Below are 22330 nucleotides of genomic sequence, written 5' to 3'. Positions count from 1 at the left end.
GTCTTTTCCAATGAGTCAACTCTTCGCATGAGGTGGCCAAAGTATTGGAGTTTCAGCTTTAGCATCATTCCTTCCAATGAACACCCAGGACTGATCTCCTTTAGAATGGACTGGTTGGATCTCCTTGTGTTTAATTAATTCTTCGGTATTAATTTTTTAAAACCGTCCTATTTATGTTTCATTAATTTGGAAATAATGTGGAGGAGCCACAATGCAAAATTTGATAATCATCCTTATTTTTGAATAATCCAACACCTTCTACTGAAAGCTTTGAACACAAACTGTATCTGATGTCCATCTTTCTAGACTAGTGCTGTGCAGTATGTGATGGAAATGAAATGTTCTATATCTGTGCTCTTTAGTAATTGCTACTAGCCACATGTGGCTATTTAATATTTAGAATGTTTCTACTGCAACCAAGGAACTGAATTTTTTATTTAATTTTAATAGCTTTACAGTTGACCCTTGAATAACACAGTATGTTAATCCACATATAACTTATAGTCAGTCCTCCATATCTGTGGTTCCTTGATATCCTTGATTTCAAACAACCACAGACCATGCAGTAGTATAATCTTTACTACTGAAAAATACCTGCATATACGTGGACCCTTGCAGTTCAAACCCACACTGTTCAAGGGTCAACTGTGAAGAGCTTCATGTGGCTACTAGCCAACATATTGACCCACACAGTTGTAGACCTTACTTTAGCACTAGATAAAACAGCTATCATGAACATCTGTTCACCCCAAGTAGAAGTTATCTCTCAACCAGAATGTGTTTTATGATTGGCACCAGGTTTGAAGGCGGAGAAGGCCAGTGGCACCCCATTCCAATACTCTTGCCTGGAAAATCCATGGACCGAGGAGCCTGGTAGGCTGCAGTCCGTGGGATCGCTATGAGTCGGACACGACTGAGCAACTTCACTTTCACTTTTCACTTTCATGCATTGGAGGAGGAAATGGCAACCCACTCCAGTGTTCTTGCCTGGAGAATCCCAGGGACGGTGGAGCCTGGTGGGCTGCCGTCTATGGGGTCTCACAGAGTCTGACGCGACTGAAGCGACTCAGCAGCAGCAGCAGCAGGTTTGAAGGATTTGAGCAGAAGAAACAATCTGGGATTTTGAGCATATGTTTTTTACCTTAGTGAAAGTATTAGTTGCTCAGTTGTGTCTGACTCTGCTACCTCATGGACTGTGTCCCTCCAGGCTCTTCTGTTCATGGGATTCCCCAGGCAAGAATACTGGAGGGATTGCCATTCCCTTCTCCAGGAGATCTTCCCAACCCAGGGATCAAACCCGAGTCTTCTGCATTGCAGGCAGATTCTTCACAGTCTGAGCCACTGAAGAAGCTTTTTTACCTTAACCTATCTTTAAATATTTGAGAAATCAGGTCCTGACTGACATTCAAGACTGATTTGACCTATACCTAATGTCTGTTTAAGAAGTATGATTGTGAGAATTCCCTGGTGATCCAGTGGTTCTGTCTCTGTGCTTTCACTGCAGGGGGCATGGGTTTGATCCTTGATCAGGGAAATAAGATCCCACATGCTACTCAGTACAGCCAAAAAAGAAGTATGGTTGCTATGAAAAAATTGCATTATTTGAACATTCTGTAATTTACATATTCAGTATTTTGAAAACTCCTGCCATTCATTCATTCATTCATTATCCATTCTTTCATTTATTTGTAGAACATTTACTAAGTACCTGATATGTATCAGGTGCTGGTTTATATATGAGAAATACAGTGATAAGTAAAACAGAGATAATTCTTGCTTTCATGTAGATTACATTTCTTTCAATATATACAGCTTCAGTTAAACATATAGCAAATTTTAAAAAATTAGTAGTCTTTGTTGCTTGCCATTGGTCTTCTATTAGACCTTGATATTATATTAAATATTAAATATACTCATAAATTTTTATATTAGTAATGGCTATGATGGAAGAGACAAGTGTTTTATGATACACTGTTTGTATAGTTAAATGAAGTTTTGAGTATGGTTTTTAAAATACTAAATTTGAAATTGGAAGGCAGAAAAGTCAAAGGAATGAGTTGTGTTCTTTATGATTTTGTATGTCTTATGATACCTTATGTTTTTAAAGCAATATAATTGCTCCTTGAATCAATGTGAACTTATTGCAGAATGGCTTGGTACTTAAGTATTTTTCCTTGCAAGATTATTGGTAAAAGTATAAAGTAGAGGAGACTTATAAAAATTCTTAGAGTTTTAGATTTGACTTTCGATCTTTTAGATGACACTTTGGTTGTAATGTCATGGTTCTTACTACATTATCATTCAAATTATTTCTTTACCTTTAGAATGGATTTTGCTATCAGTAAACTGAAGAAAACAGGTAATCAGACTGGACTCTATGTACTTCGATGCAGTCCTAAGGACTTTAATAAATATTTTCTGACTTTTGCTGTTGAGGTTAGTATGACATAATTAATGGTAATATGTTTATTTAGTGCATGTAATTCCCCTTTGATAATATCTACTGTATTTCCTTTTTAATGCTCCAAATGATAGTTCTGGATATGATAACTAGCAATTAAGTAAGCTTAATTTACCTCAGGAATTCTTTATAAATAAACAAAATATAACTCCTAGGATTTAATGTTAAAAATTATTTGTAATATCTTAGTATCTTTTTATCTGGATTTTTTTGTTTGAGTATTACCAGTATGTCTGATTTCATCACATCTTTTGAAGTCTCTTTTGTCACAAAAATGGAAACCTTTACCAAAACGTGTAGAACAAAACAAATTAGAAGTAAACTTTCATTTTACTGGTAACGGTTATAGAATTAGAGCAAAATAGGGTAATAACAAAGAAAAAGACATTGTACTTTTAACTGGTGGTTTTTCCAATATTAAGAATAATGATCTACAATGTACACTTTAAGTGTAATACTGTAATGAAATCTCACTGTTAATACAGACCATTTTGAATCTCAACTAAAATTATTTATTGTACAAAATTATATAAGATATACTATCACTTATAAAGCAATTTCATGGTATAAATCTTGAGAAACTTTATAGCTGCTTCCAAAATTTATCATACTTTTTAAAAGTAGAGACTATAAGAATTGTGTTATTATTTTAATTTTTATAAAAAACAATCATATTTAACATATGTAAAGTGGATTAATTGTCCATGAAAATATAGAAAGTAGGTTGCTCCATGACTTTAACATTGTAAAATACTGATAGTCTATCCTAATTCACAGTCTATTATATTCAATTATCAAATCAAAATGTGTATATTTTTATGTTTACTGTATTAGTCTAGTGTAATATGAGGGCTGTATATTAGGGAGCATATGATATAACCCTGCTTAAGAAATTTATCTTTTTGTAAAACAAAAATGAAGTATACCAAAAAATATTTAATTGAGCATTGTTTATTATACAACATTATCCAGTGTAAGCAAATAAGACAATAAGAGAAGGTTTACAATGATTAAAATAGGTCCTTTAGAGTAGGAAGGACTTGAGACTGACCAGAGATGAGTTGATTTTATAAAAAATGATTGTAAGTTGATTGAATATGTTTTTGGCAGATTGAATATGTTTAAAAATAGATGGATGAGAAGTACAGCACATAAGACAAACATTGAAAAACTGAATATTATCAGAATTGCCATATTAGAGATAATTATACAAATACTGTAATGGCACAGTGAAACAGGTCATCACCTTTGCCTGTGGAATGGAGTAAGTGTTGTTAGGGAGGACCTCACAGAAAAAGTGAAATTAAACTGAGTTTTAAGAATTAAAGACATTGCTCAAAAGGAAAGGATGTACATTCTATAGAGAGATAGCACTTACAGTTTTCAAGGCATAAAATGGCATGGCATTTGCTTTAAATTTTGTAAGCCACTCAATAAGCTAAAACATGGATTATATGTTGAGAGTGGCAGGAGTTAAGGTTGGAGATGGAGGCAGAAGCCAACTCATGGAAGGCCTATTGTGCTAAAATCGTTTTATACTATGTCTTGTAAATGATGGAAGGTTCTTAAGGATGCTATTATTATTGTTTATTATTATTGCTTTCTTCCTTGCCTTTCAATAAGCCACATTTATAGACTAGGCAGTTGCAATTAGATGCCTTTTTGAGGCATCTAACACCTTGGTCACCTTATGCTGATACTACGTTAGGATTCATGGTTCAAGTGTTCTGTTGGTTGTTTTTGTGATATCCTTTTTGTCACAGTAATCACTATGATGTCCATTGTGATTTTTCCTTCCCTTTCTTTATAATTAAACTTACATAGCGAGAAAATGTTATTGAATATAAGCACTGTTTGATTACCAAAAATGAGAACGGAGAATACAACCTCAGTGGTACTAAGAAGAACTTCAGTAATCTTAAAGATCTTCTGAATTGCTACCAGATGGAAACTGTTCGCTCAGACAGTATAATTTTCCAGTTTACTAAATGCTGTCCCCCAAAGCCAAAAGGTAAAATAGTTTTCTAGTTATTTTTAAAATACTGGTCTTGGGTGTTGTATTTGGTGGCGATATCTTTGGTATACTGATTTCACAAGAAACAGGAGAGAAAAAGCTCCAAAAACAATGAATTTTTTCCTCATATGTTGTACAAGCATCCTCTAATAGAATTGTTCAGTTTGGTTTGGGTTGTCTATAAGTGACTTAAAATTGTATAATGCTAAAATTTATTTTAAGAAATAATAATTTCATAGGATCAATAAGCTACTTATTTATTGAACTGAAAGACCTCACAACCAAATTCTCATGTTATTCTGAATAAATACTTTCAGATCCTTTTAGAATCTTAATTTCTTTTCAATTATCTTTTAAAATGAAAATAGTAAGATTAGAAATCTCTTGAGATAACAGGCATATTAAAATTCCTGAAAAATTGTACTAGTTAAGAAAATGATTATAATTTTGCATATAATAACTGGTTAGAGTACATCAAACTTCAATGAAAAAACTCCTAAAATAGTTTTCCATGGAAAAATAAAAAGGAACAATAAGAGGCTGTTAAGCATTTCTTTTATATAGGACACATTTTATTTTATTCCTTTAGAGCAATTTATATTCTCAGTGTGTTTTGATTTTATGTATTTTTTTTTCATTCATTCTATCCTTTTTTTAAACAGACAAATCAAACCTTCTAGTCTTCAGAACCAATGGTATTTCTGATGTACCAACCTCACCAACTTTACAAAGGCATAATAATGTGAACCAAATGGTGTTCCACAAAATTAGAAATGAAGATTTGGTATTTGTAAGTCAATGGATGCTGATTATTGTCTTTCTGTCTTTTTAAAACAACTGTTTTTGTCTTTTTAAACAAATGTTCTTCATTTTCTACCCCGCATTCATTCACATGACATTTAGAACTATTTTATTATAACCTATGTTATAAAAATTTTATAGCAGTTCAGATACTTTCATTTCCTGTGAAAATGTGATACCAAATGAGTTAATTATTTTAAGAATGGAATTGTATTCTCTTTTGAGAAATTTTTAAAAAATTAAAAATTAAAAGTCTTCTGAAAAAGTATCTTAATTCTCAGGTTCTCAAGAAAGTAAGGGAAATTCAAAGAAGGTACTGAAAACAGTAGTAACACATAAGAGCTCATGTTTGGCCACAGGACATTTTGGGAAATTAGGATTATTCTCACTAATCAAGAGAACTAAGAGATAAAAGCAGTACCAAAAAAGGGCCAAGTCTTGAGTTCTATACAAGACGAGGAGTTAAAAGTAAGGCTGTCTGTGAATAAAGCCAGGATTCTTAAGTAAATGGATCCTCAGTGAAACAGTATATGGATTGTGAAAAATTTATCCACTAGCAAAAAAAGAAAAAGAATGTTGTCTGTTTTAGTTGTGCTCTTAAGTTAAGAAAAAGTTCATCCTGAGAATTTGTAATTATAAACTTTTGAATTAAAGTTTATACCACCTGCATGGTTTGAGAAACCCTAAGCCAATAAATTGAAGAACTAAAGAACCTCTTGATGAAAGTGAAAGAGGAGAGTGAAGAAGTTGGCTTAAAGCTCAACATTCAGAAAACTAAGATCATGGCATCCAGTCCCATCACTTCATGGCGAATAGATGGTGAAACAATGGAAACAGTGGCTGACTTTATTTTTCTGGGCTCCAAAATCACTGCAGATGGTGACTGCAGCCATGAAATTAACAGATGCTTACTCCTTGAAAGGAAAGTTATGACCAACCTGCTGCTGCTGCTAAAAGTGAAACTGAAGTCGCTCAGTTGTGCCCAACTCTTAGCAACCCCATGGACTGCAGCCTACTAGGCTCCTCCGTCCATGGGATTTTCTAGGCAAGAGTACTGGAGTGGAGTGCCATTGCCTTCTCCATATGACCAACCTAGACAGCATATTCAAAAGCAGAGACATTACTTTGCCAACAAAGGTTCGTCTAGTCAAGGCTATGGTTTTTCCAGTGGTCATGTATGGATGTGAGAGTTGGACTGTGAAGAAAGCTGAGCACAGAAGAATTGATGCTTTTGAACTGTGGCGTGGGAGAAGACTCTTAAGAGTCCCTTGGCCTGCAAGGAGATCCAGCCAGTCCATCCTAAAGGAGATCAGTCCTGGGTGTTCATTGGAAAGACTGATGTTGAAGCTGAAACTCCAATACTTTGGCCACCTGATGCGAAGAGCTGACTCATGGGAAAAGACCCTGATGCTGGGAAAGATTGAAGGCAGGAGGAGAAGGGGACAACAGAGGATGAGATGGTTGGATGGCATCACCGACACGATGGACATGGGTTTGGGTGGACTCCGGGAGTTGGTGATGGACAGGGAAGCCTGGCATGTTGCAGTTCATGGAGTCGCAAAGAGTTGGACCCAACTGAGCTACTGAACTGAACTGAACCCAATAAACTAAATTAAAATAATAGGTGGTACTCCTTTAGTAACACCTTATGGTGGTCGTCAAAAGCAAATATAAAATCTTTCTGGAAGGATATCCTCTTAATGTAGGCCACCTAAGATTCCCACAGATAAAATGACTCCAAACATGAGCTTTAAGCTGAAAATTTAAAAGCATATGGAGAAGTAGTAATCCAGGATTAAGCAAGAATCAGCAGACCAACAGGCATCAAAATTATATCTAAAAGCTTCATAGACTTTTCAGATAGAAGCTATAAAATACACATTTATATGTTTAAACATTAAAAAAGAGTTGAAAACAAGGGAAAAACCCAAGATAGTATCAACATAGCCCAAAAAGATTTGGGGGAAAAAGTACAGAAGTGGAAAATATACTCATTGACATTTAAAAAGGGACAAAGTAAAAGGCAGATTATTCATAGTTGAAGAGAGAACTACTGAATTGAAAGATCTGAAAATCATTTAAATGCTGCAGATAGGGAGAGAGAAATGGAAATTATGAAAGAGAGCTTAAGGGACATGAAAAGTAGAATGAGAAAGACCAAACTGATATCTGAATTCCTTAAGGAAACAATAGATAGAATTATTCAGAATTACAAAGATACGAATCTTATGTGAGTAACAAGAAGCAGGGAGTTGCTAGGTAACCTGACTAACATTGCAAAACTAATAATAATAGAGTGCAGGCAGCCCTGCTTCAGATTGCAGGCTTTCAATTATTCTGTAAGGGTATATAGGAAGCACTGGTAATAGTAGTAATAGCTAATACTTAATTCAGCATTTACTCTGTTGTGGACTGCACTAAGTGCTGTTGTGTATTTTTTCATTTATTGTTCATGAGAGTTCTATGGAAAAATAATCATTATCCCCATTCTTCAGATGAGGATACCAAGATATTCTTTCTTTCTATTCTTTCTGCAGTATAGAAAGATTAAATGGCCTGTACAAGGTCACACAAATAGTAAGTAGTAATAAAGAACAGGTCAGACATTCTGCACTATCAGGAAAGGCAAGCAAGGAAAGAGACTCACATGCAAATAAATGTAGGTAACACTGACATTATAAAAAGTGTTAAAATTGATAATTATACCTAATTTAGGGCATTTAAGAACAGGGTGAAATCAAATTACACTTTGTTCTTTAATCTTTGTTTTCTGTGTTTTATTACTATGAATAAAGCAGAATATAATTAATATGGAGTCTCAAATCCAGATTTGGTTTGTAAAGGAAATATTTGCTCATGAATTTTTTTTTTTAACTCTTGTCATTGGACATATTTCCTAATTCCCACATCTTCCTCCATTCTTATTCACGCTTTCCTCTTTTTTTTTTGGTTAAAGAATGAAAGCCTTGGCCAAGGAACTTTTACAAAAATTTTTAAAGGTATAAGAAGAGAAATAGGAGACTATGGTCAGCTTCATGAAACAGAAGTTCTTTTAAAAGTTCTGGATAAAGCACATAGAAACTATTCAGAGGTTTGTATATTCTTTATATAATTCATGTAGTTTATGATAGTTAAAATATGCTCTCATACACACAAAACACATTGATTCATGTGGCTTTTCAAATTATAATTTTTAAAAGTATATATATCAAAGACCTTTCTGAGGATGCATTCTGTTGGGGCTAAAAACTAACAGAATTTTTTCATTGTAACTAATTTCCAAACTAATTTTTAAGTGTGGTGTTATGTGTTTGATTACATATTTGCATATATAATACTAAGGCAGTTGGTTTTAAAGTTAGCTCCCCAGAGCTTTCTGGGTTCCACAGGTTTCCTCTGTAATTTAATCTACTTTTTAAAAAAGTTTGAAGGGCAGTGTACTGAGGAACACTGTGCAGGTGAAATGTGGATGGATACCTCTGGGCATCATCTGAAGATGCTAGCCAGCAGAAATCCTGCTGCCAGTTGCCAGAGTCTTTAGCACAGTAATATATCACCAAACGTGATGTAACATACATTTATGAACTTAAAATGTCTTAAAAGAAGTTAGTAAAAGATAATGTGAAACATACAAGCCAAAGAGTTGTTACAATCCAGAACTCCACAGTGTTGGTGATTGTGATCTTCAACAACCATACCCTGAAGTTCTAGGCAAAGTTTAGTTGAGTTAGAGTGATATTATCTGCCAGTCTCCTGACATAGGTGTTAGACTGTTTTATCTGCCAAGTCATCATTCTTAATTCTTTAGGAAGTGTTAATTGAAGCTCCCATCCATGTTTACTGCAGTTGCACATCACTGTCTCTGGTGTATGCAGCTGTATGTATCTCTGTTCTCCACTCTGGCTGCTGTGGGTCTAAGACTGTTTATTTTGCATCATTCACATTGCCCCGTATCACGATTGGTCTTTCTCATTGCTCTTTCCTTAAACTAAGCTTAAATCGGGGGTTTCTTGGAAATGAACTCTAACATCAAGGTTGATGGAAGTTGCAAATCTAAAGGGACCAAAGCACATTGTAGTCTTGTATATAGTCCTGCTGAGAACAGAAGTTCATTTTTCTAATGAAAAATTAGAGTATCTTTCTGAACTGTGAATGCTTATAGACATGAAAGGTAATTCTTTTGCAATTTTTAATTTTTTTAAATTTTCCTTAGTCTTTCTTTGAAGCAGCAAGCATGATGAGCCAGCTTTCTCACAAACATCTGATTTTAAATTATGGAGTATGTGTCTGTGGAGAGGAGAGTAAGTAAAACCACCAGCTTCCTTTCTGTTAATGTTATGTCTTTCAAAACATCCATTTTTATTTATATAGAAAATTTAATTTTAGGATCATAGTTGGCTATCAGTATAACTATAACAAATATTGTTGAAACACAAAACACTGTATTTCTTTTTTTTATTTATTAATATTTCCCATACTTTTTCATTTAGGGGAAAAGGAGAATATACTTCCTTACAAAGTTTGAAAACAGTGTTTTAGAGCTTATAATCCCAGTTCTTTTGGTTTTATACTTATTTCATTGACTCGGTGATGCATTTTTTTCACATTAAAAGTATCTGAATGTGATATAATTGATGGTATTTCATAATTGACAATTTAAAAAATTTTGTAGTCCATAGTAATGGGACATAGGACAGTCAGTGGCTCATTGAAACTCTGAGATCTTTTTTTTTTTTAATACTAATGTAAATTTCTCTGCAGTAAATTCTTTATTATTGATGTATGGATTATTCTCCAAATTAACCATGGGCAGCAAAACTTTCATAACATTTGTTTTAGTCACCCAGCAAGATCCAAAGGCGACTTTTGTCACCAAAAATTGTTATATACATATGAAAACTAATTTTAATATTAGTTGAAGCAGAGTCATAATTTGAGATTCATTCTATATATGATATTGTGTTTATATATAATTATTTAGACTTCTGCCTCTTACTGTTGTGAATAAACTAAAACTCCAAAATGCAGTAGTATATACCTGTTATGCTTTCTTTAAATTATTGAATTTCATGTAATTTAATTTCTTTACCTATAATACTCACATATAACTATAAATATATTTATAAAAGTTTAAAATTATATATATTTTCATTGTATTATATTTTAGCCTTATTATTATTATATTTTAATGCAGATATTCTGGTTCAGGAATTTGTAAAATTTGGATCACTAGATACGTATCTGAAAAAGAATAAAAATTCTATAAATATATTATGGAAACTTGAAGTGGCTAAACAGTTGGCATGGGCCATGCATTTTCTAGTAAGTAGTATATTCTTTTGTCAACTTACTATTTTACATTATGAAGCAGTGTGAAAGGATCTTGACCTGGGAACAAGAAATAAGTCTATAGATGCTGAGTTATTTAAAATAATCTGTGTCAGTTGGGGAAAGGGATTATTTTAGGTGTATATTTATGTGAAATAAATTTTGAAACAAGTAGTATTGTCATTCCATCAGTCTCTTAGAACTGCTGAAGGATAATCTGTAGTTTGTGTACCTTGGCTTTAAAGAATTGAATGAAAAATTATCAAAAAAAAAAAAAAGAGCTATGGACAACATAAAAATCCTGTAGAAAGTCTCTTGTTACGATATTTGTAGGTAATTGGAAATTATGTCCACTGAGAAAGGAATATTGTCAGAAAAGCAAAATACTGGAGGGCCATCCAGTGATCAGATTCTTCAGAGTGCACCTCCTGAACAGAAACAATATTTCTTGTGTCAGCTGCTATCTACAAATACATACAGTTTAAAATCTCAAGATTCATAAAGTGAACTGGCATAAAGTAGTTTTAAAAAATATTAATTTTTCGGAGACTTCCCTGGTAGTCCAGTGGTTAAGACTTAGCATTTCCAAGCAGGGGGTACAGGTCTAATCTTTGGTCAGGGCGCTAAGATCCCATATGCCGCTTAGTGTGGCAAAAAATAAATTAATAATTAAATAAAATAGCCTATAAAATTATAAAAGTAAGTATTTGTTTCATCATGGGTATAGATTATTGTTTTGTTTAAAATGTAAAATAGGAAGCACAGTGCTGCTATAACATTTCCTTTTATTTTCTCAAAGTGTACCTCCAAATTAATGTTTACTTAATTTTTGTTTTTTAAATCCACTTGCGGGCCCTGGACATACTAAGTGCTCAAATATTTGTGGGTTAATATTTGAATGTTTATGCAATTAATTTTAATAGGAAGAAAAAACCCTTATTCATGGGAATGTGTGCGCCAAAAATATTCTTCTTATCAGAGAAGAAGACAGGAAGACAGGAAATCCTCCTTTCATCAAACTTAGTGATCCTGGCATTAGTATTACAGTTTTGCCAAAAGACAGTAAGTTCAACAGGAATCAAATTTAACTTTATTAACCTTTGCTTGGAAAGAGGTATAAAAATCATGCTGTTAATTTTTCTCAAACACTATTTTATTGACGTATTCTTGCTTAATAAATTTAGTTACCATTTTCAGCAACCCAAATTATAGTTACATCTTAGACTCTTGTCTATTTGTCCTTTCTTACGTTTCCGTGAACTGTAAAGTGATTTTTTGAAGCAGTTTTAATCCCTAATTAAGTATGAAATGTCAGGTTTTATCCAATTTTATTGTGGAATTTTTTAATATCAGTCTTTGAATCACAAGTAAATTTTCTAAATTTTTATTCTCTTTAGTCATTAAATAAAAATTTGAGAAGAAGTATTTCTAGTTTGAAATTTTTGTTTTGTTTAATTATTCAGCTAATTATGACTTCTTTTACTTTTCTTTTGTGTCGGTAACATCCTTAACAAAATTAAAAATTTCAGTCAAAGAGGAGTGTTTTTTTGGTCCAAATAGTGTTGTAATTGTGTTTCATTGAACTAGCTAATTTCTCTAATTGAATGCTCTACATTTAGAATCCAGATTTATCAACTTTTGTACATTGATGCGTGGTTTCTTTTTGGAGCTAATAGTAGTTGAACTCTGTACCCTTATATGACAGTGAGGACAGGGACTATAGGGCAGAAAATGTTATAGGAATTTAGATCTGATACTTGGGGATTTTACCCTTTGGAGTGGAATGTGAAGAAAGAGAATATATATTTGTATGAAGGAGAAAAGGACTCTGTACTCTTAAAATCTCTTAATTATACATCAGAAATATTCACATTGCTTTACCAAAATATAGCAAAAGATGCAACAGTTTATCATTCTTATTTATTTATTTACTTATTTACATACCTATTTACTTATATATATCTATCTTCTATCATTCTGTCTATGCCAGAATACCAGAGGGTAAAGTTAAAGTGTTCCCTCCTTTTGTGAATATCATTTTTCTGATGGAATCAAAGACATCAAAAAATTAACTTGGAAGATTTCATGGTCTGGGCAGAACCTATGTATATCAATATTGTGCCAAGAATATCTTGGTATAATTTAATCATTCATTTGCCTATTGGCCCTTGTTTTTCATTTGCAGGTTAGAATAGTGACTACTATTGAGTCATTAGTACAGATTGAAATGATGTTAACATTACCTTTATTGTTTATACATTGTTAAGAAGTAAAAAATATATCAAGAAGCAATTTGGGAAAAAATGTACGGGGGAAAAAATACTGTGAATGCATAGCTATTAGGAAAGGTTAGAGAGAACGGGGCAGTAGTTGAAACACTATGGTTTAATGTAAAATTTAGTCGATCCAGGATTCATTGTACAGTAACTAATTCTGTGCTATTAACAAATTGTATAACTTCGGGCAAATTATTCAATCATTATGGGTCTTAACGTTGACATTGTTAAAGCTGAGATATTGAATTAGGTGATCTCAGAGGTCCCTTCTGGCCCTTAAGCATGTGTATATGCATGAACATACCCCCGCCCCCAAGCAAATTAAAATGATTTGATTATTCCAATTTGTGTGAAATTATTAACATATATAAGAATTGTTTTATTAAGGGAGTTATTTAAGCGTTTTTTTTTTTTTACTATCATTTAAAAGTCCTGCAGGAGAGAATACCATGGGTACCACCTGAATGCATTGAAAATCCTAAAAATCTAAACCTGGCAACAGACAAATGGAGTTTTGGTACCACATTGTGGGAAATCTGCAGTGGAGGAGATAAGCCTCTGAGTGCTTTGGATTCTCAAAGAGTAAGTTTATATAAACAGTGAAGTTGTAATTATTTTGTGATTCCTAATATTTCTTTCACATTATTTGATATTCTTTAGCCAATTTTATGTTAAAAAAAAAAGGTTTACATGGCATTTATAATTTATTCTCAACATGTGGTCCTTTAATTATAGAAACTACAGTTTTATGAAGATAGGCACCAGCTTCCTGCGCCAAAGTGGACAGAATTAGCAAATCTTATTAATAATTGCATGGATTATGAACCAGATTTTAGGCCTTCTTTCAGAGCCATTATAAGAGATCTTAATAGTTTGTTTACTCCAGGTATGTACTGTTGGAACAATCTTAATGATGTATTTAATAAATCCTTGCTAATTTTGTAATCCCCCTCTGGGAAGTTCCCTGATGTCTTTTAGACCCTCTTAATTTCTTACATTCGTATGACTTTTTCTACCTTATACATATTCTAGTCTCATTGATTGTGAAGTATTTTCATAAAATGCTTTTACCCTTTTAATAATCTCAATTTAGTTTGCTATTTAATGAGTAGTACACTCAGAAGCTTATTTGATTTTTTTATAAACAATTCTTTGTTTTTTAAACTAGCTCTCACATATAGCTGATTAATTTTCTAAATATGAAGTAGATTTTTGTTTGTCCTCTCCTCCTTAAAAAACTTAGCTAAATATACCTGTGTCTGACCCATAAATATTTTCTGTTCCAATACTGCTTGTTCTTCTTGCCACAAAAATCGGCATACTAACTTACTTTATAAATATTAAAATTGCCTATTTTGGAAAGTATTCATTTATCCTTTGCAAAAATCTTTACCAAAAACCTGTCCAATTATGAGTTATAATTCAAGGCTTCCATTAACAGTCTAAACGTTCAGAGTTGCCTTGTATCAATTTGTATTTAGTGTTTCTAACTCATTATGATTATTTTGGTCAGCCTGAATAAGAATAATTTTAACCCAGAGAATGGATTTGCCAGATTATGTTAGAAATGTTATTTATTTCTCCAGATTATGAACTATTAACAGAAAATGACATGTTACCAAATATGAGAATAGGTGCCCTAGGATTTTCTGGTGCTTTTGAAGACCGAGACCCTACACAATTTGAAGAAAGACACTTGAAATTTCTACAGCAACTTGGCAAGGTAAAGTGTCAGAAGATTTCTAAATAATTGAAGTGTAATCATAAAACATTTTATTTAGGGGAGAAAAGACTTAAGAGACTCTCTAAAGTTCACTTTCCACAGAGTTTTAGAGTGTTTGTATAACCAGCAAGTACCTACTACATAACACAAGAAACTCTGCTCAATATTTTATAACAACCTAAATGAGAAAAGAATTTGAAAAAAGAACAGATACGTGTATATGTATAACTGAATCACTTTGCTCTACACCTAAAACTAGCACAGCATTATTAATCAACTATACTTCAATATAAGATTAAAAGGTTTTAAAAGGTGTCTATAGAAAAAAGGCTTAGTTTTCAGGTTTTGGGGAAATGCTGTGTTGAATAGCTGTCTTTACTGAAAAACTTGTTGGAACCTTTAACATGTACTGTGCATTGAACATTTTCAAAAGGAGGATAAATTAAGCTATATTTTTCCCAATTAATTTGACCATGAGATTCTTTCTTGGTAGAGGGCACTTTAGTTATGAGATAGAGAAAAGAACAATTAATAAGCCTTTCCACCTGCCTCCTTTTTTAGTCACCTAAGGGAGAAATAATTAATCTGCTTGCTCATTCAGAGTCCAGATGTTGACTGGAGAAGGCATGTTTACTAGCAGACAGTTTCTCTCTTCTGAAAGGTAACACAGTCAGGCATAGCCTACATTTTAGGCTGGTAAAAAAGTTATTGTAGTTTCAGACCGTGAATTTTAAGCCATTAGAACTAGGCTCAAACACATCTTTATTAATCAAAATAGGAACCGTTACAATCAGCACATTTTTGCCAATGAGAAATAAGTTTGTTTATTCCTGTAGCATAAAAATCTGTGCTTCAGGATTCGACTGACTTTTGGAATGCATTTTCCCTGCAAAAAATCGTTGAGATGCTTGAAGAAGTGGTAGTCAGTTGGCGAGATGTCAGCTGAATATGGAGAATGAGGCAGAACTTCGTAGAGCAGTTCATTCAACTTTTGAAGCATTTGTTGTGTCCTGTGTGGTTGAGTGTTGTCATGGAGAAGAATTGGGGTTCTTTCTGTTGACTAGTGCTGGCTTCAAGCATTGCAGTTTTAGGTGTATCTCATCGATTTGCTGGGCATACTTCTCAGATGGAATGATTTCGCCAGGGTTCAGAAAACTATAGTGGATCAGACAGGCAGCAGATCACCAAACAGTGATCATGACCTTTTTTGCCAAAACCTTTTACCAAACCTCCCAAAGTTCGGCTTTGGGAAGTGCTTTGGAGCTTCTTCTCAGTCCAGCCACTGAGCTGGTTGTAGAGAATACACTTTTCATTGCATGTCACAATCAGATCGAGAAATGGTTCATTGTTGCATAGAATAAAAGAAGACAACACTTTGAAATGATGATTTTTTTGATTTGTGGTTAGCTCATGAGGCACCCAGCTTTTTCACCTTTCCAGTTTGCTTCAAATGTTGAATGACCATAGAATGTTCTTTTTTTTTTTTTAATTTAATTTTTTTTTTTAAACTTTACAATATTGTATTAGTTTTGCCAAATATCGAAATGAATCCGCCACAGGTTTGGCAACTTTTTGTGTAGTTGTAAGAGGATCAGCTTTGATCATCCTCTGAATTGGTCGTTGTCAACTTCCAATGGCCAGCCACTGTGCTCCTCATCTTCAACACTTTCAACTCCTTTGCAAAACTTCTTGAACCACCACTGCACTATACATTTGTTAGCAGTTCCTGGGCCAAATGCATTGTTGATGTTGCAAATTGTCTCCTCTGCTTTATGACCTATTTTGAATTGCTCAAATTTGTTTTTTGTCTAACATCATTTCCCTAGTCTAAAATAAATATAAATTAAACAACAAGTTATAAGTCATTAGCAAAATTCCATAAAGCGAGAAATGTGCATTAAAATGATATATAGCATAATCATATTTGTTTAAGAATGTATTCCAATATCAAAAAGCAGAGTTCAGTGCAAAACCCACAAATAATTTTGCACCAACCTATATTTTAAGTAAGATAGAAAAGGCTTACTTCTTAGTAGGTCCAATCATAGTGGTAAGCCCTCATTCTTCCTCTAAGCTTGGTAGTATAGGGTTCTGTACCATGTGGCCTTATGAACTAGATTTTTGGCATGGACACAATGTGAAGGCCTCACTTAGGTATTGAATCTAAACTAAATGTTCTGATCCAGTTTTGCCAGAGCTAAACATTGGGGGCTATATTATACATTGGCTTAGTTTTATTAATACTTTGATGTCATCCTTTGTAAAATATTCTTGAGAACGTTTCAGAGATGTAGCAATGACAAAAATAAGTCTAGGTATTTGGTATATTCATCATCTATTGCTCTGCAACAAATTACCCTAAAACTTAACAGCCGAAAAAAAGACCAAAAAACATTCATTAGGTGAGTCAAGAATATAGGAGCAACTTAGCTGGATGATTCTAGTGCAGGGTCTCTCAAAAGACTGCAGCCAAGGTGTCAGCCAGGTCTTGCAGTTTCATTTGAAAGCTTAACTAGGGAAAGACTTACTTTCAAGCTTGTCATATGGCTATTGATAGGCCTCAGAATATCTGCTTCCTAGCTCACTTACATGGGCCTCTCCACAGGCTGCCTCACAACATGGTTGCTGAGAGCAAACACCCAAGATCAAAGCCATAGACTTTTTATATCCTTATCTCAGGTGTGGCATCTTCTCACTCTTGCCATATTCTGTTCACTGTCAGTTCAGTTCAGTCACTCAGTCATGTCCAACTCTATGTGACCGCATGGACTGCAGCATGCCAGGCTTCCCTGTCCATCACCAACTCCCAGAGCTTGCTCAAAATCATGTCCATCAGTCAGTCTAAGCATCTCATCCTCTGTCGTCCCCTTCTCCTCCTGCCTTCAGCCTTTCACTCTCTTTCACTTTCAGTCAATGTTCAGTATAAATGAGTTTATAGCCTACACTCAAAGGAAGGGGACTTTAAAAGAGCTTGAATATCAGAATGTAGAGAATATTGGGAGATAATTACAGAAGCTACCAATGACACAGCATGACCTTGGCTTAAGCAGCAGACATTTTTTTTCTCAAAGTTCTTGAGATAAGTCTTAAGATCAAGGTTCCAGTAGGGTTCAAGTTCTGGTGAAGGCTCTCTTCTTAGCTTGCCACATGGCAACTTTCTCACTGTGTCCTCATGCAGCAGAGAGCGCTGGTGTGTCTTCCTCTTCTTGTAATGGCACTAGCCTTCAAGATGAAGGCCTCACTCTTATGACCTTATTTAACCTTTATGACCTCTTCAGAGGCCCTGTCTCCACCACATTGGGGTTAGGGCTTTATCATACAAATTTGAGGGGATGGGACATGGACATTCAGTCCATTACAGACCCTTATTCTATACAGCTCACTGACAGTGATATCAACGTCTATATTGTGAAAAAGAAAAGTTCTTCCTGGAAGTTAGTGACAGAAATTTAGAAGTTCCCTGGCATGTCCTTTGGCTTATCTTAAAAAATAATGTTTATGTTTTGTTATAATGCCTTTTTGAAGTTATTTATATTTCAGCCTCTAATTCCTTTTGGAGAAACTAAATATTTAGGCTTACTATCCACCTACTAAAATATTATCTCCTTTTTCTGAAAGTTGTTTAATGTGAGTTTAGAGATACATCTTCTAATTCTAGCTGCTGAAATTGACTGTATAATCATAATTAGTAATTTTTCTAGAAAACTTGAGATTTCTATCTTAATGTGATATGTGCTGTTTAAGGGTAATTTTGGGAGTGTGGAGATGTGTCGGTATGACCCTCTACAAGACAATACTGGGGAGGTGGTGGCTGTGAAAAAGCTCCAGCACAGTACTGAAGAGCACCTCAGAGACTTCGAAAGAGAAATTGAAATCCTTAAATCCTTGCAGCATGACAACATTGTAAAGTACAAAGGAGTCTGCTACAGTGCTGGTATGTTGCCCATTGATACTTTTTTTGAACTTAGGATATGTCTTTGGCATACTGGGTAATAGAAACACGTGATGTCCCAAGATCTGGACTTAAAGTATTCCAGTGTCCAGAGAAGGAAACATTCTGTATGACTGGAGATTGTGTTTGGTGTTGGGCTGTAACTACAGGAAATCCTTGATTACTTGGCTGATCATTCTTTTCAGTGAGGATGGTGGTTACCATTTTTGCTTTAGCGTACCAAGGGAATATCATTTCTAAAGAAAGAAATTGTTCATATTTTCTATGAAAATATTATTTTTTAATTAGATCCTTTTTATTCAGTATAGATGAAGAGAAAGTAAGTTTTCTCATCAGCTTATTTTGATTTGCATAAATGGTTACAGGAGATTAAAACATAAGTATTTCTAAAACTTTATGTTCAGACCATTTTGTTTCAGAAAGTTAGTGTTCCTAAATACCACATGACCTTTAATTTATAATCAGGTTTTGTCATCTTAGACTCAGATTTTATATCTCTTTAGGTCATTCATACACAGTTATGTTATATTAGTTCATCAATAAAACATGACAGAATAAAACATTATGTTCTCATTTGTGTGTTAATAGGCCGGCATAATCTAAGATTAATTATGGAGTATTTACCATATGGAAGTTTACGAGACTATCTCCAAAAACATAAAGAACGGATAGATCATAAAAAACTTCTGCAATACACATCTCAGATATGCAAGGTACCTAATATCATGGCTATTTGTTGTAAATGAAAAGAGTTTGTGTTTAGTTGCTCAGTCATGTCTGACTCTTTTGGGACCCCATGAACTATAGCCCGCCAGACTCCTTTGTTCATGGGTTTCTCTAGGCAAGATTATTGGAGTGGGTAGCCATTCCCTTCTCCAGGAGATCTTCCTGACCCAAGGATTGTACCTAGGTCTCCTGTATCACAGGTGGATTCTTTACCATCTTAGCCACAGGGAAGCCCAAATAAAGAGAATACGTTGAAGTAATTATTAAGAAATAATATTTTTTTTTCTATACTCTCTAGAATTTTCCTTAGATAATTAAGGGAGTAGGTAACCAGAAGACTAAATTGTTTATGTTTATTAAGCTGGCTGAAAGAAAAATGTTATTTTATCCATAGGGGATGGAATATCTTGGTACAAAAAGATATATCCACAGGGATCTGGCAACAAGGAATATATTAGTGGAGAATGAAAACAGAGTTAAAATAGGAGATTTTGGATTAACCAAAGTCTTGCCACAAGACAAAGAGTACTACAAAGTGAAAGAGCCTGGTGAAAGTCCCATATTCTGGTGAGTATGTTTTAGTACCATAAAATAAAGTTTTAGAGCACAAACTTCAAGCTTTATTTTTATTTTTAGTAGTTTATCATTTATATATTTATAATAATAATCAATGAAGTTGATTGATGTTTTCCACTCCCTATGTTTTCCACTGGGAATTTTATGGTTTTGGGTCAAACACTCAAGTTTTTAATCTGTTTTGATGTTAATTTTTATATGTGGTGTAAGATAATGGTCTAATTTCATTCTTTTGCATGTATCTGTGCAATTTTCTCAACACCATTTATTGAAGAACTGTCCTTTCTCCATGCTACCTCCAGCTTTGTTCTTCTTTATCAAGGTTGTTCCCTTTCTCAAAGGATCTTTTGTAGTTTCATACAAACTTTAGAATTTTTTCTAGTTCTGTGGAGTTTTGATAAGAATTGCATTAGATCTGTAGATTGCTCTGAGTGCTGTTGTTGTTCAGTAGCCATGTTGTGTCTGACTCTTTGCGACCCCGTGGACTGTAGCACACCAGGCCTCCCTGTCCTTCACCATCTGTCCCGGAGTTTCCCCAAGTTCATGTCGATTGTATCAGTGATGCCATCCAGCTATCTCATCCTCTGATGCCCTCTTCTCCTTCTGCCCTCAATCTTTCCTAGCTTCAGGGACTTTTCCAATGAGTCAGCTGTTCGCATCAGGTGACCAAAATACTAGAGCTTCAGCTTCAGCCTCAGTCCTTCCAGTGAGTATTCAAAGTTGATTGATTTTTGCTTTAAGATTGACTGGTTTGTTCTCCTTGCTGTCCACGGGACTCTCAAGAGTCTTCTCCAGCACCACAGTTTAAAAGCATCAGTTCTTTGGTGCTCTACCTTCCTTATGGTCCAGTTCTCACATCCATACATGACTACTGGAAAGACCATAGCCTTGACTATACGGACCTTAGTCAGCAAACTGATGTCCTTCCTTTTTAATATACTGTCTAGGTTTGTTATAGCTTTCTTCGAAGAAGCAAGCATCTTCTAATTTCATGGCTGCAGTCACCATCTGCAGTGATTTTAGAGCCCAAGAAGAGGAAATCTGTCACTGCTTCCACCTTTTCCCCTGCTCTATTTGCCATGAAGTGATGGGATCAGATGCTGTGATCTTGGTTTTGTAATATTGAGTTTTAAGCCAGCTTTTTCATTCTCCTCTTTAGAGGTTCTTTAGTTCCTCTTTGCTTTCTGCCACTAAAGTGGTATCATCTGCATATCTGAATTTGTTGATATTTCTCCCGGCAGTCTTGATTACAGCTTGTAACTCATCCAGCCCAGCATTTCGCATAATGTGCTCTGTGTATAAGTTAAATAAACAGGGTGACAATAAACAGCCTTTTCATACTCCTCTCTCAATTTTGAACCAGTTAGTTATTCCATATAAGGTTCTAGCTGTTGCTTGTTGGCCAGCATACATGTTTCTCAGGATGGTAAGATGGTCTGGTATTACCATCTCTTTAAGAATTTTCTAGATTTTTGTGATCCACACTGTCACAGACTTTAGCATAGTCAGTGAAACAGGTAGATATTTTTCTGGAATTGCCTTGATCCATTGAATGTTGGCAACTTGATCTCCAAGTTGTTCTTGCTTGAACATCTGGAAGTTCTCGGTTCATGTAGTGCTGAAGCCTAGGTTAGGGGATTTTGAGCATAACCTTACTAGCATGGGAAATGAGTTCAATTGTCTGGTAGTTTTAGCATTCTTTAGTACTCTGCTTCTCGGAAATTGGGATGAAGATCAACTTTTTCCTGTCCCGTGGCCACTGCTGAGTTTTTCAAAGTTGCTGACATACTGAGTGCAGCACTTTAATAGTTATCTAGGTTGGTCATAGCTTTTCTTCCAAAGAGCAAGCATCTTTTAATACCATGGCTGCAGTCACCATCCAGTGATTTTGGAGCCTAAGAAAATAAAATCTGTCACTGTTTCCATTGTTCCACTATCTATTTGCCATGAAGTGATGGGACCAGATGCCATGATCTTAGTTTTTTGAATGTTGAGTTTTAAGCCAGCTTTTTACTCTCCTCTTTCACCTTCATCAGGAGGCTCTTCAGTTCCTCTTCACTTTCTGCCATTTTCAGTCTTTATTTCTGCCCTCGTCTTTGTTCTTTCCCTCCTTCTAATAACTTTGGACTTTGATCTTCTTTTTCTGGTTACTTTAGGTGTAAATTCAGATTGTTAGATTTTTCTTGTTTCTTGAGGTAGGTCTGTATTGTTATGAGCTTCCTTCCTAGAACTACTTTTGGTGCATTCAGTAGATTTTGGTGTGCTTTATTTCTGTTTTCATTTGTCTTTGGATGTTATTTTTCTCTTTTGATTTCTCCATTGACCTACTAGTTGTTTAGTAGCATGTTTATTTTTAAAAGTTTATGTTTATTACTTTTGGCTGCACTGGATCTTTGTTGCTGTGCTCCAGCTTTCTCTAGTTGTGGCTAGCAGGGGCTGTTTTCTAATTGCAGTGCCCTGGCTTCTGTTGCAG

The 22330-nt window shown here is 34.5% G+C and overlaps 1 protein-coding gene across 7 annotated transcripts in view; it reads left to right on the top strand.

The window, feature by feature from the left end:
* JAK2 (Janus kinase 2) overlaps positions 1-22330 on the top strand; it is a 117288-nt gene that overhangs the window by 84940 nt on the left and 10018 nt on the right. For all 7 annotated transcript variants that reach the window (XM_061425371.1, XM_061425373.1, XM_061425372.1 and 4 more), the window contains 13 exons: positions 2325-2436; positions 4286-4472; positions 5138-5265; positions 8233-8367; positions 9490-9577; positions 10471-10598; positions 11528-11666; positions 13311-13462; positions 13616-13766; positions 14467-14603; positions 18348-18537; positions 19144-19268; positions 19676-19848. In XM_061425371.1, the coding sequence (XP_061281355.1) occupies positions 2325-2436; positions 4286-4472; positions 5138-5265; positions 8233-8367; positions 9490-9577; positions 10471-10598; positions 11528-11666; positions 13311-13462; positions 13616-13766; positions 14467-14603; positions 18348-18537; positions 19144-19268; positions 19676-19848 (1845 nt within the window). The remainder of the gene's footprint in view (positions 1-2324; positions 2437-4285; positions 4473-5137; positions 5266-8232; positions 8368-9489; positions 9578-10470; positions 10599-11527; positions 11667-13310; positions 13463-13615; positions 13767-14466; positions 14604-18347; positions 18538-19143; positions 19269-19675; positions 19849-22330) is intronic.

The sequence above is a fragment of the Bos javanicus genome, chromosome 8 (genome assembly GCF_032452875.1).
Source record: "Bos javanicus breed banteng chromosome 8, ARS-OSU_banteng_1.0, whole genome shotgun sequence".
Classification (NCBI taxonomy): Eukaryota; Metazoa; Chordata; class Mammalia; order Artiodactyla; family Bovidae; genus Bos; species Bos javanicus.
The sequence above is the reverse complement of the archived record's forward strand: the minus strand, read 5'-3'. Positions and strand labels throughout refer to the sequence as shown.